At 44.3% G+C, this 13,516-nt stretch overlaps 1 protein-coding gene across 1 annotated transcript in view; it reads right to left on the bottom strand.

Annotated features, from left to right (window-relative positions):
• Positions 1 to 13,516, bottom strand: part of PIK3R6 (phosphoinositide-3-kinase regulatory subunit 6) — a 54,141-nt gene that overhangs the window by 36,716 nt on the left and 3,909 nt on the right. Inside the window, exon 2 of the mRNA XM_090291800.1 lies at positions 1,909 to 2,009. Coding sequence (XP_090147926.1) covers positions 1,909 to 1,921 — 13 coding nt within the window. The 5' untranslated portion in view covers positions 1,922 to 2,009. The remainder of the gene's footprint in view (positions 1 to 1,908; positions 2,010 to 13,516) is intronic.

Raw genomic sequence — 13,516 nt, 5'->3', positions numbered from 1 at the left:
ACACAGTGGAATGAAAACCACCGACTCTCCCCATTGTCCAGACTTTGTAAGCCCTGGTCTTTTCTCAGGATCCCAAGTTTGGGGGCGGCCCCTCAAGTAAATGCCATTGGGACTCGTACTGATCTTGGAAAATGAGAGCCATCTGGGCATCCCAGACGCTCACTGAAATTCTGAGCTCAGCTCCCAGATGCACCAGCGGCTGGAGGGGCATGGCTTGTGCTCCTCTCTGCCCACTCCTGATCCCCCTGACCCCCATGTGAAATAGAGGCCCAGATTGTTCCACATGTTTGCTATCTTGCCTGTGTTTGCAGGATGGCAAAATAACAGTAGCTTCGGTGCCCTTGAAACATTGCTCTTCTGCATCCCTCAAAATAAGTATCTTACTTTTCAGGGGCCCCTCTTCTTAACTCTAAGGCGAGAGGTCCCTAATGGTGGTAGGAAGGTGGAAAAAGTTTAAAACGATGGCAGGTTGGGAAGATGGTCTGGTCTTAATGAGAAAACTGCCCTCCAGAGCTCCCAGGGAAGCATCATATTTGGGGGACATTTCTTTTACTCATTGGAATGTGGGGGTCCTTTGTGACATCTTTGGGGATGGCTATCTGTGGTATCAGCTAGTGAGACTGTGACCCAGGTCCTTGCCTCGCACTGGCCCTGGAGTGGGCACAGCACCCAGGTGGCCAGCAGACGCTCTCCCTCCAGGTGAAGCTGGTGCAGGCGGCCAGGAGGGAAGAGCACCTGGAGTGCTCTCCGAGGTCACCCTTTCTCTAGCTCAGTCCTGGTGGCAAATCTGCCCTGTTCCTTGCATTTCCGGGTACCTGTGCTTCACCTATTCCTTCAATGCTTGGCCACTTTTTAAAAACGGAATTAGCCATGTAGGTTTCTATTGTCTGGATCCGAAGAACATTTATTGGTACACCTCTTCCTAAAACACAGCACAGCATGTGTTTTTTGTTATAATTCAGGAGGGTTCAAAGTTAGTTGGTTTACATTTTCCCTGGGCTGACCCCCCACTATCCTCCTATTGTATTCCCCTTCTGGTTTAAGAGAATCCAGAATAGTGTAACACCAGGAATCACTGGGCTTGCCTGACTCGGCTGGATCTTCTGACTGGGTGGAGCTCCCTGGCTGTGGGCGGGGTCCCCTCACCATTCTCAGGACAGGGTTCTTCAAGGGCATTGGTGTCTACACCTGGTGGACTGAGGAGGGCTCTGACTTCCTGGGCAATACACTCCTTCCTGTCTCAGGTTGATATAGGGAAGAAAATCCAGGTTTTGGATTCAGCCAGATCTGGGTTCTGGTCCTGACTCTGCTACTTACTAGCCATGTGGCTTTGAGCAAATTACCTAACCTCTCTGAGCCTCAGGTCCCCTTCAGTAAAATAAGAAAAATCATACTGATATCTCTACCTCCCAGAATCCTTTTGACGTTTGCATGAGGCAACCCACAGTGAAATGACTAAGAGCAGGAGCTACGTCACTGGGTTCAAGTCCGGACTTAACCATGCAAGACCTACGTGACTTCGGGAGCAGTCCCTCTCCTCCCCACGTCTCACTTACACCTTCTGTAAAACAAGGGTAGGAATAATGTCTACCTTTATAATGACTAAAGGAGTTAACAGTTGTCAAGTGCTTTTATTACTACTTGATATATTGTAAGCTGTATAGAGGTTTTTGTTAAATGCAAGTTTTTGGTAATAAATCTTGGTTATTATTGTCATTATTTCCAAGGCCTAGCTCAGTGACCCCCCAAACATCTGTCCATCTCTCAAGATGTCCTCACGAGATGGGTAGTTGAGTGGAGGTCTCACAGCCTGGCTGGGTGGAGGCAGTCCTGCCGTCCCTGGGGACTTTCTCCCCTGCTGCAGCTGGGTGCACCGGCCCCCTCTCCACTTTCCCTGGCCATACTGACCTGAGCCCTCCATGAGAGCCTGGGGTGTACGGGAGGAGGATGTGGCTGTCTCCGGTGGCAGAATGGAAAGTAAAGTGGTTTTTTCTTGCACGGAGGTGGTTCTGCAAAATAAGAGGCATTTGTGTAAATGGTAGGAAGGTGCAGAAAGTATATTTGGGGAATGGAGAGGTTTTTGGAGGACCTGCACTTCCAGCACACTGGAGGGAAGTCTAGATTTGTTTCAGAAGCACTTCTGTGGTGCTTGCTATGTGCCAGGGACTCCTCTAGGCAATTAAAAATGGTTACCTCTTTCATATTAATGTCAACCTTATGAGGCAGGTACTATTTTCTCCCCACTTACAGATGGTGAAATTGAAGCACAGAGAGCTTAAATAATTCTTCAAAGTCAAAGAGCTAGTAAGTAAAGGAATGAGCACTTGAACTCAGACCATGTGGCTGTAGAGCGCATGCCCTCAATCATGACCCAAGGCTGCTCCACTGTGACCCCAGCCAGAGGGGCTCCCCAAGTCTGCTTGCTAGAGCAACAAACTCCATTGCTGAGAAGCAGAGGGACTCTTAATGGATTCAAGAGCTTGTTCTTGGAAGAAAAAAAAAACTTAAATAAATAAACAAACACTCAAACACACACACACATACACACACACATCTGGAAAAACTAATCTAGAGAGAAAGAGAAAACAGAGACAGTATTAGGAGTGACAAACACTATATATATAGTAAAAAAGAAGATTGAAACAGTCTATATCATTCATAGTTTCCTAGGAAAATAAAAATGATTCAAATGTCTCTAAAAGTTCAAAAAACTGCTTATGTTAGTAATCATTGAGGAAATAGAAAAAGGTTTCAAAGAACCGGCTTTTAAAAAGTGTCCTATCTGGCTCAGATGAGTCCTCTGATAAATTTTCTCAAGTATGCAAAGTAAAATAAAATTCTGTCTTATTTAAACTGTCCCAAGACATAGAGGAAGAATAAAGATTCTTTGAAAAAAGCCAATTTATCCTTGACACCAAAACTTAATACAGACTTCTGGCCAAGATGGAGACCTAGACAGACATGCTGCGTCTCCCTCCACAACTAAGAAGTAATACAACTACCTCAAAACTAGGACAACCAGAAGTTCCAGAAAATCGAGCTCCATGGAAGTCCAACAAAGATATAAAGAAGAAATACTCATCCAGACAGCTAGGAGGAGTGGAGCCAGGATAGAGAGGACACGGTGTGGTGGTGGCAGCAGCGGTGGCAGCGGCAGGAGTGGCAGGCTGGCAGAAAGTGCAGTCACATGTTTTAAAAAGTTGGGAGGGATATGGGAAGCCGGGGTGCTTGGTAGTGGCAAATATAGCTCAGCCCCAGATTGGAAAACCACTGGGAGCGTGGTGGCACACAGGACCCACTTCACACACCAGTTCTCCCGTGGGGAACCAGGCCTGCATTTCTATAGTAGCTAAAAGCTTGCTTTCTGCTAAAGGACCCCCTCATCCTGGGCTAAGAACAACAGGTGTTCAGCGAGTAACCTTGAAGCAGTTTCTTGGGGTCTATTCTGGGCTGATTTTTAAGAACAGGATGTGGCTAGACAAGTTATCCTTATCATCCATGCATGTGTAACAATCTTTTCTCTGTTATGTAAAAGTAATAATCATATAAAGCAATAATTGGCACAATGATTCGTAACTTTCTTGGATGTAATCTACCTAAAGGATTAATAAAAGCCTGTTAAGGCAGGGGCAAACTGTGCTTTCTCCTATAGGAAGTGGCCAGTTTAGTCCCCTCTTCTCCACAGGATTCTTGCAGTCCGTGTAATTCATTCATTTCATTCACAACGCCATGGACCCTGCTGGTCAGAGGTCTGCAACAGAAGGACACCTTGGGAGCACTCTCAGCACCAGACCAGACCGCGCAGTTAACGGTCCCAGCGCTGGGGACAGTAAAGCCTCATTGCTTCTGACTATGCAAACCAGTGGGGGTTGGGGTGGAGGAAGAAACTGCTGGTCTCTCAGTAGAGTCCACTTATTTAAAGGGCCCCCACAGTCCTAGAACATCCGCAGACCCACCCACTCTGGGAACGATGGCCAGGGCAGCAGCCAGAGGGGCGCCAGTCCCATACGGGAAGTGGGAGAAGTGCCTGGAAAAGGGGCAAGTGCTGGGCAAGCGGCATTGTTCCTTCTCAGACCCCTCCCCCCCACACAGTGCCCCAACATGGTGAAATGAGCCACTCATACTGATGAATACCTGAGGCTCCTGCCTTACAATATAACAGGTGCAATGGCTCTACCTAAGACACAGAGGCAAAGAAACACAGGAGCCTGTCAAGATGAGGAGACAGAGAAGTATGGCCCAAAAGGGAATGGATCAAGGTTCCAGTGGGAGAACTAAGCGACGAGGAGATAGCCAACCTAACAGATGTAGAGTTCTAAACACTGGTGATAAAGATGCATAAGGGAAGAAGTGAAAGCTATGCTAAAAGAAAGAAAGAAAAATTTACACAAAACCAATGGTGAAGGAAAGGAAACCATGATTCAAATTAATGATTTGGAACATAAGGAAGGAAAAAACAGTCAACCAGTACAGAATGAGGGAACAAGAATGGAAAAAAATGAGGAGAGGCTTAGGACCCTCTGGGACAACTTTAAATGTGCCAACATCTGAACCATAGGTGTGCCAGGAGGAGAAGAGAAACAGCAAGAAATTGAAAGCTTATGTGAAAAAATAATGAGGGAAAACTCCCTAAATTTGGTGAAGGAAATAGATATACAAGTCCAGGAAGCACAGAGAGCCCAAAACAAGCTAGACCCAAAGAGGACTACACCAAGGCACATCATAATTTAAATGCCAAGGTGAAAGATAAAGAGAGAACCTTTAAAACAGCAAGAGAAAAGCAGAGCGTTACCTACAAAGGGGTGCTGATTTCTCAAAAGAAACTTTGCAGGCAAGAAGGGACTGGCGAGAAGTATTCAATGTGATGAAAAGCAAGGACCTACAACCAAGATTACTCTATCCAGCAAAGCTATCATTTAGAATGGAAGAGCAGATGGAAGTGCTTCCCAGACAAGGTAAAGCTAAAGGAGTTCATCATCACCAAGCCATTATTATATGAAATATTAAAGAGACTTATTTAAGAAAAAGAAGATCAAAACTATGCACATTAAAATGACAACAAACTCACAACTATCAACAACTGAATCTAAAAAATAACAAAATCCAACTAAGCAAACCAGAATAGGAACAGAACCACAGGTATGGGGATCATTTGAGGGGTTTTGAGCTGGGAGGGGGAAGGGGGAGAAATGGGGAAAGGTGCAAGGATTAAGAAGTATAATTTGTTGGTATAAAATAGACAGGGGGGAATTAAGAATAATATAGGAAAGGGTGAAGCCAAAGAACTTCTATGCACGACTCATGGACATGGACTAAGGGGGGTGAGATTGCTGGAGGGAAGTGGGTACTGGGCAGAGGGGAGCAAAGGGAAAAAAATTGGGACAGTTGTAACAACATAATCGATAAAATGTACTTTAAAAAATGAAATAAAAGTCTTTGCTAAAAGTGAAAAACGATTAATACAGATAGAGTTAAAAGTAGATGAAGCACTTCATACTGACTGGGATAGCTATTTTATAAAGAAAGCCACAGAAAATAACAAGTGTTGGCAAGAACGTGCAGCAGTTGGAGTCCTGGTACATGTCTGATTGGAATGTAAAATGGTGCAGCTGTTGTGGGAACCAGTTTGGCAGTTCCTCAAGAAGTTAAACATAGAAGTACACCATGACCCAGCAATTTTACTTCTAGGTAAACACCCAAAAGAATTGACAATGGGGACTCCAAAAAATACTTGCACACCAACGTCCATAGCAGCATTATTCAAAGTAGCCAAAAGATGGAAACACTACAAGTATCCCTCAAAAGATGAATGAATAAACAAAAGGTGGTGTATACATACAATGAAAAATTATTCAGCCTTAAAACAGAATGAAATTCTGATAACATGCTACAGTGTAAATTAACCTTGGAAAGAGAAAAATATATACTATACGAACATTAATCAAAAGAAAGATGAAGTGGTTATAGATAGATATGAGACAAAGGAGATTTCAGAGCAAGGAAAATTACGAGATAAAGAGAGAAATTGCATAATAATGAATGGTCAATTAATGAAGAAGATATAACTGTTCTAAACTGGTAGGCTTATCACAACAGGGATTCAAAATACATGAAGGAAAAATGAATGAAACTAAAGGCTAGTTTTCACAGTCTCTTCATATAGATAGAATAAGCAGATGGAAAATCAACAATGACATATAAAAACTGAATAATACCATCAACGAACTGACTTTCACTGGCATTTATGAAATCCTACACATAATAGTAGCAGAATATAAATTCTTTTTTAAGTTCATCCCAATAGACTATACTCTGGGTAATAAAACAAACCTTAACAAACTTAAAATAATTGAAATTAAGCAAAGTAGCCTTGCTGATTATAATGAAACTAAACTTAAAATCAGTAATATAAAGATAACTAGAAAATCTTCAAATACTTGGATATTAAACAGCACATTTTAAAATAACCCATTGACCCAGAAAATGAAAGAGGAGGTAACACTTCCCAACTCATTTTATGAGTCCAGCATTATCCTGATACCAAAGCCAGACAAAGTACAAAAAAGACCAATTGTCCCTTATGAACACATATGAAAAAATTCTCACCAAAATATTAGCAAACCAAATCAAATAAACTATAAGAAGAATAATGCATAACAACCTGACGGGGTTTTTGCCAGGGATGCAGGACAGGTTCAATATTTGAGAGTCAACCTATGTAACCTTCCATACTAGAGACTAAAAGAGAAAAACTGTGTGGTCCTAGCAATTGATGTAGCAACAGCATGCGACAATATTTAACACCCATTCACAAGAAAAACTTACGGCAAATTAGGAACATAAAGGGACTTCATTAATCTGGTAACGGGCATCTATCCCCTGCCCCCAACACACACACAGCTAACCTGTGTAATAGTGAAAAATGGAATGTTTCCCCTCGAAGGCTGGGATGAGGCCAGGTCACCCACTCTCACCACTCCTGTTCAACAATTCAACACAACATTGGAATAAATGTCAACATACATTAGTCATATTTATATATGCCATTTAAAACAGTTCCAAAAGAAAGAAAGAAAGAAAGAAAGAAAGAAAGAAAGAAAGAAAGAAAGATAGACTGAGGTATAAATCTAAGAATGGACATCTTCACTATATTGGGTCCTCCACATTGTGAACACAATATGTGTCTCCATTTATTTATTTGACTTCTTTCATCAGCCTTTTATGAATCAGCAAATTTATTAAGAGAGTTAATGTACTTCCAGTAAAAATACCAGCAGTAGGTTTTGTAGATACAGATAAGCAAATTCTAAAATTTGTAAGGAACTGGAATAGCCAAACAATTAAAAAAAAAATTGGAGAATTCATCTCTCTATTTTAAGAATTACTGTAAAGTTTTTAGTGAAGAACTAGAACAGACCAGTGGGACAGAATATAGTGTCCCAAAATAGATACATATAGATATGGCCAATTGATTTTTGACAAAGTTACAAAGACAATACAATGGAGGAAGGATTGTTTTTCATCAAATGGTATTGGAACGGTAGATAGATAGATAGATGACAGATAGATAAATAGAAAAGTATCTCAACTTAAATCCCACACCTGAAACCAAAATGAACTTAAAATGTATCATAGATTTGAATGTAAAATGTAGAACCATAAACTTGAAGAAGAAAACTCAGGAAGAAGTCTTTCTGACATTGGGTTAGGGAAACAGTTCTTACATGTAACACCAAAAACATGATTCACAAAAGAAAAAGTTGATACATTGGATGTCACCAAAATTAAAAACTTTGGGTTTGGGAAAGATACCTTTAAAAAAATGAACAAAGTACAGACTTAAAATAAATATATATATTTTTTCAAATCACATATCTGACAAAGAACTTGTAATCCAGAATATATTTTAAAAACTCTCAAAACTTAACAGTAAGAAAACAAATAATACCCCTAAATGGAAAAATATTTAAACAGATATATGGATGGCAATGAAGCACAAGAAAAAAAACGCATGTTAATAGCCATTATGGAAATGCAGATTAAAACCATGAGACACCCTATATATCTATTAGAATGACTAAAACTGAAAAGTGGCCCTGACTGGTCTGGCTCAGTGGACTGGGCGCTGGCCTGAGAACCAAAAGGTTAGCTGGTTCGATTCCCAATGGGGCACACACCTGGGTTGTGAGCAAGGTCTCTGGTTGGGGGCGTGCAAGAGGCAACCAATTAATGTTTCTTTCCTTTTCCTTTTCTTTCCCTTCCTCCTCCCTCTAAAAAATAAATAAAATCTTTAAAAAAGGAAAAGAAAAGTGGACAGACAATACAAAGTGCTGGAGAGGAGGTGGAGGAACTGGAACTCTCATGCTTTACTGGTGGAAATGGAAAATGGCACGACCATTCTGGAAAACAGTTTGGCAATTTCTCCTCAAGTTAAACATCACTTACAATAGGATCCTGCAATCCCACTCTTAACTCTTTCCCCTAGAGAAATGAAAACTCATGTTCACACAAAATCCTGTTCATGGGTATGCACAGCAGCTCTCTTTATAGTTGTCCCACACTGGAGACAGCCCAGTGTCTTCAACAGGTGAGTGAATAAGCCAGCTACGATACCTCCGTACAGTGGAATACTAGACAATACAGAGAGATGAACTATGGACACCTGCAATGACATGTGTGACTCTCAGAGACATTGTGCTGAGTAAAAAAAGCCAGACTTAAAGGGTTACCTGCTGTATGCTCCCATTTATGTGGCATTCTAGAAAAGGAAAAATTATAGGCTCAGAAAATAGATCAATGGTTGTAAGGGATTGGGGTAAGGAGAGGGGTTGACTATGGGGGGCCAGAGGGAACTTTGGGGCGATAAAATAGCTCTGTATCCTGACAGTGACAAAGTCTATCTATACATGTGTTAAAACTCATAGGACTGCAGCAGAAGTAGTCAGAGGAGCTGGAAAATAGCAACATGGTGTGGCCAGACCACCACACAGGGTGGATGGGCAGGGGCTACAAGGCAGATCTGGGTCCTGATCTCAACTCCTGTGGTGGCAGGAGGCCAAGAGAACCTTCCCAAGCGTGACCCCAAAGTTGGATTCCCAGGTCCCCCTCTATCGGCTGTGTGGTTGTGAAGAATAATCTTAATAACCTCTGCTCCAAGTCCTCTGTCCCGACTGGTTCAAGCCACTATCATCTCTTGCTCAGATAACGGCAGTATCCCTACTGCGTCTCCCAGCTTCACTCTCCCCTCTACAGTCTGGTCCCTCATTAAAGCCCTCTAATACTTCTCTTGGATCTTGCAGTAAACTCCACACCGCTTGTCCTGCCTACACCTTGACTGACCCAGCGCACCTCTCCAGCTTCATCTTACGCTCCTCTCCCGCTGGCTCACCAGCGTCTCATCTCATGGCTCTTTGTGCTGCTCCAACTTGCAAAGCTCGGTCCCACCTCAGGGCCTTTGCACACATGCCTGGAACACCTTCCCCCCAGCTTCCCCACTGCTGGCCCCCTCTCAGTAGTCTGATCTTATTTTAAATGTCACTTTTTAGAGAGGACTTTCCTGATTAAGCTACCTAAAATAGCCCTCCCAGTCATGCTGTAGCTCACTCTTACTATTATTCAGAGCATGTAGCACATCAGAATTTTCCTGTGTAATGATTAGCTTTCTGGGCTACTCATTAGAACATGAGCTCCACAAACACTGGGTCTTGGTGTCTAGGTCACTGCAGCATGTCCAGCACTTAGGGCAGTATTGGCACCCAGTTGACAACAAATACATATTTTAGAGAAATACAAGGTCTGTCCAGAAAAACACCAGCCATTGTTAATATAACAAGAATGGTTTGTGCAACATCGACATAACCTGGCAGTCGAGGCGAATGGACTGGAATGTGCATGCGTGAACAATGACGACTTCACTGTACTAGTCAGTGGGTTGGTAGATGCTGTTGACTGAGCATGTGTACTGTGTGGCCATCGCATTCAAAATGACTGAGCGAGTAGAGCAACAATTCTGCATCGAATTTTGCGTTAAACTTGAACATTCCACGGCAGAAACTATTCAGCTGACTCAGAAGGTCGCAGCTGTGGGCAACTGGAGATTGGCATCTTCATCACAACAACGTGCCCACTTGTGCATCACATCTCAAGCAGAACTTTTTGACAAAACACCAAATCACCCAGGTGACTCAGCCACCCCTATAGCCCCAATTTGGTGCCCTGCGACTTCTGCCTTTTCCCAAAACTAAAATCACCTTCAAAAGGGATGAGATTCAGGAAAATACAACAGGGCAGCTGGTGGCGATTGCGAGAACCGTGTGAGGTCTCAAAGTGCCTACTTTGAAGAGGACTGAGACATCATTGTCCTGTGTAAAATATTTCTTGTACCTTGTACCTTCTTCAATAAATGTCTCTTTATCATATTACATGGCTGGATACCATCTGGACAGACCTCATATGCGATGAATGAATGAAGATGAAGTGTCATGCCCAAAGTCACATGGCCACCGAATGATGAAACCAGGGCTAAAGCTCAACGTGGGGTGCACAGTCACGGCCACCTCCCTTGCCTTCTGCACCCCTCTCTCCACTCCCCCCAAATCTCTCTGATCACCTTCTGTCCTAGTAAAATAAAATGAACAAATAGGCAAATGTCTGTCCTGATAGGATTGGCTAATAATGAACATCAGGCAGCCTTGAAGAAAAAGAAATCACAAGGCTATAGCTTGAAAGAGGAGTGTATGTCTCAAGACTCACTGTATAAATTTGGGGGTGTCTGGTCTGAGTTTCCATTGAAAGTAAAATTTCAAGAAGCTTAAACAATCATTGTCAGAAAGCCTTATTCATTCTTCTAGCTGTTTTGTGGTTCACACATTCATTCATCAAATATTTACTCAGCGCTTATACATATTTGTGCAGCTGCCAGGGATGCCTTGTACAGCCCCTTTGCTCTTCTGCGGAGGACCTCTGCCTACTTCCTGTCCTTTGGGGCTGCTGACCACACCAGTGTCAGGGAGAGCTCTTAGGGGTCAAGCTTGCACAGAGACAGGAAATGGAAAAAAGCAGAACCCAGGTCATTCTCAGAATGCATCAGCATCTCACTTGTCTTCGCTCCAGGATGACATGAGTTTCTTACAAACTGAAGCTTGTCCATGTAAGCACCCAGGCGGCCTCTGCGAGTGACTCTCACAGGGACCGAAAGACGACCACGCGCTCAGGAGCTGCCTCGCTCTGACGTTCTGACTCCTTCAGGCCCGAGTCCTGTCGCAGCTGCAGCTTGCACATCACTATTAATGGGGGCTGCTATCCAGCCCACTGTTTCCTGGCCTTTCGGTAATTTCCCCAGCCAGGGAGGATGAGGTTCTGTAATTCATCTGTCCAAAGAAGCTCTTGCTGTAATTTGTCTGCTCAGAGGGGATGCTTCTTTCTAATTTGCACATAAGCCTCTCTGAGTTGGCCACAGCCCTGGCTGAGCTGTTTTTCCACCCAACTGCTGATTTGTGGAAGGCTGGGAAGCCAGGGAAGCACATGGGATTGTCTTGTACAAAACAAAGCCTGAGAAACTGACATAGGCGAAGAGCATGAAACTTCCATCCACAGACCCGGAACATTAGTTAGGGCTGCTCAGAGGCTCTCTGGTTCTCTTCCTTGTTCCTGGCAGTGATTTCTGTGACTGAGGTTGCTGAGTAAATCAAACAGCACCTGTGGAACAACGTCCAGGGGCAGAAAACATGCAGGACTGGAGAGTATAGAGATAAATAAATAAGAAACAGTCCTCACCCTTAGGAGGTGGGGGTCTTCCAGCCTGTGACTTAAAAAAAAAAAAAAAATCCTCACCCAAGGATATGTTCATTGATTTTGTAGAGAGAGGGAGAGAGAGAGAGGCATCAGTGTGAGAGAGAAACATCGACTAGTTGCCTCCTATATGTGCCCCAAGCAGGGATGGGACCTGCAACCTAGGTATGTGCCCTGACTGGGGATCAAACCCTCAGCCTTTTGGTGCTTGGGACGACGCTCCAGCCAGCTGAGCCAGTGGCCAGGGCGGCCTGTGACATCTTAATGACCACAGTCACACTCCCAGCCCACGGCAAGCATGTTGGCGCTCTCACAGAGCAGATGCCCACAACACGCTGATAACATACCCATTTCAGAGATGTGCCTGCCTAGTACTGTGTTAAAACTCACTTTTCACATTAAAAACTATGCCTATAGTAAACATCTAAAGTGTTTAAGTGGCTGTACAGTGAGAAGCAAGTGTCCTTCTCACCCTTCCTCTGGTCCACCAGTTCCCTCCCCAGAAGAAGCCATAGTGTTAAAAAACTTGAATCTGTGGCCAACATTTAAAAGTTATATTTCACATAATGATCAATCCCTGACAGGGTGGTTGGAGCATCGTCCCGTGCACCAAAAAGTTGCAGGTTCAATTCCTAGTCAGGGCACTTACCTAGGTTGTGGGTTTGATCCCCAGTCGGGGTGCATACAAGAAACAATAGATCGATGTTTCTCTCTCACATGGATATTTCTCTCCCTTTCTCTTACTCCCTTCCTCTCCTTCTCAAATCAATCAATATATCCTTGGGTGAGGATTAAAAACACACTTCAAGATTCCCATATTACTTAAAAGGAGTAACTGGAATATCTGGCAATGTCGGGCCCGCAGTTCGTGTGGCAGCCATCAGCGGGCGCTGAAGTGCTGCTGCACCTGTAGAAAGGCCACATGCTCCCCCCACCCCAGGGCCTCTGCGCCAGCCCTCCCTGCTGCCTCCACCACTGTCCCTCTGGCTGCAGCATTTTCCACCCTCCCTGCTGGGTTCCAGGAGGCGGACGGACAAGTCTGCAATCCATGGGCCACGCTGTGTGTGGTTCAAGTCCTAGTTCTCAAAGAGAAGAGGTAGTTGCAGACTGCCTGGCATGGGCTGGGCATCAGCATTGCCCATGGTGCCCAGGTGAGTCACCTGACTATCATTCTGGGGCGCTCCCTGCTCTTCATAGCCCCTGACATCTTGTGTCGTGTGCGTGAATTGCCTGTTCGCTAGAATGCAAGATTCACGAGGGCAGGACTCCGTTACGTTCACCGCTGTGTCCCTGTTACCTGACACGGTTGACATCACGTAGAAGGCCCTCAATAAACAGCCTTGAGTGAATGACCATCAGGCGCTCATATGAAGACAAGATGGTGTCACTGTCTCCAAGGTACTCTCAGGAGAGGGAGCAGAAACAAGTCTGTCGGGCATGGCTGGCAGGACAAATGGCACGGGAAGCGGAGATCATGTTGGTGCTCAGAGTACTGGCAGAGAAGGCAGCCACCCCAGGAAAGGGGGACACAGACACAGCAGTGAGGACATTGTGCTCTGGCACACACACTACCACCTGTGCTTGGGCGTCTGTCTCCGGCCCCGACGCGGACAGCCTGACCGCAGTGTCTGGATGCTGCTGCTGGGCCGCTGACCAAGCAAACAGCACAGCAGAGCTCAGCTCACACGCCCTGCCACGTCCCTCCCCCCAGTCACAGCAGGAACGT

Source organism: Furipterus horrens, unplaced genomic scaffold (genome assembly GCF_987537825.1).
Source record: "Furipterus horrens unplaced genomic scaffold, mFurHor1.1.pri manual_scaffold_11, whole genome shotgun sequence".
Lineage (NCBI taxonomy): Eukaryota > Metazoa > Chordata > Mammalia > Chiroptera > Furipteridae > Furipterus > Furipterus horrens.
Note: the sequence above shows the minus strand (reverse complement) of the source record. Positions and strands in the feature narration are given on the sequence as shown.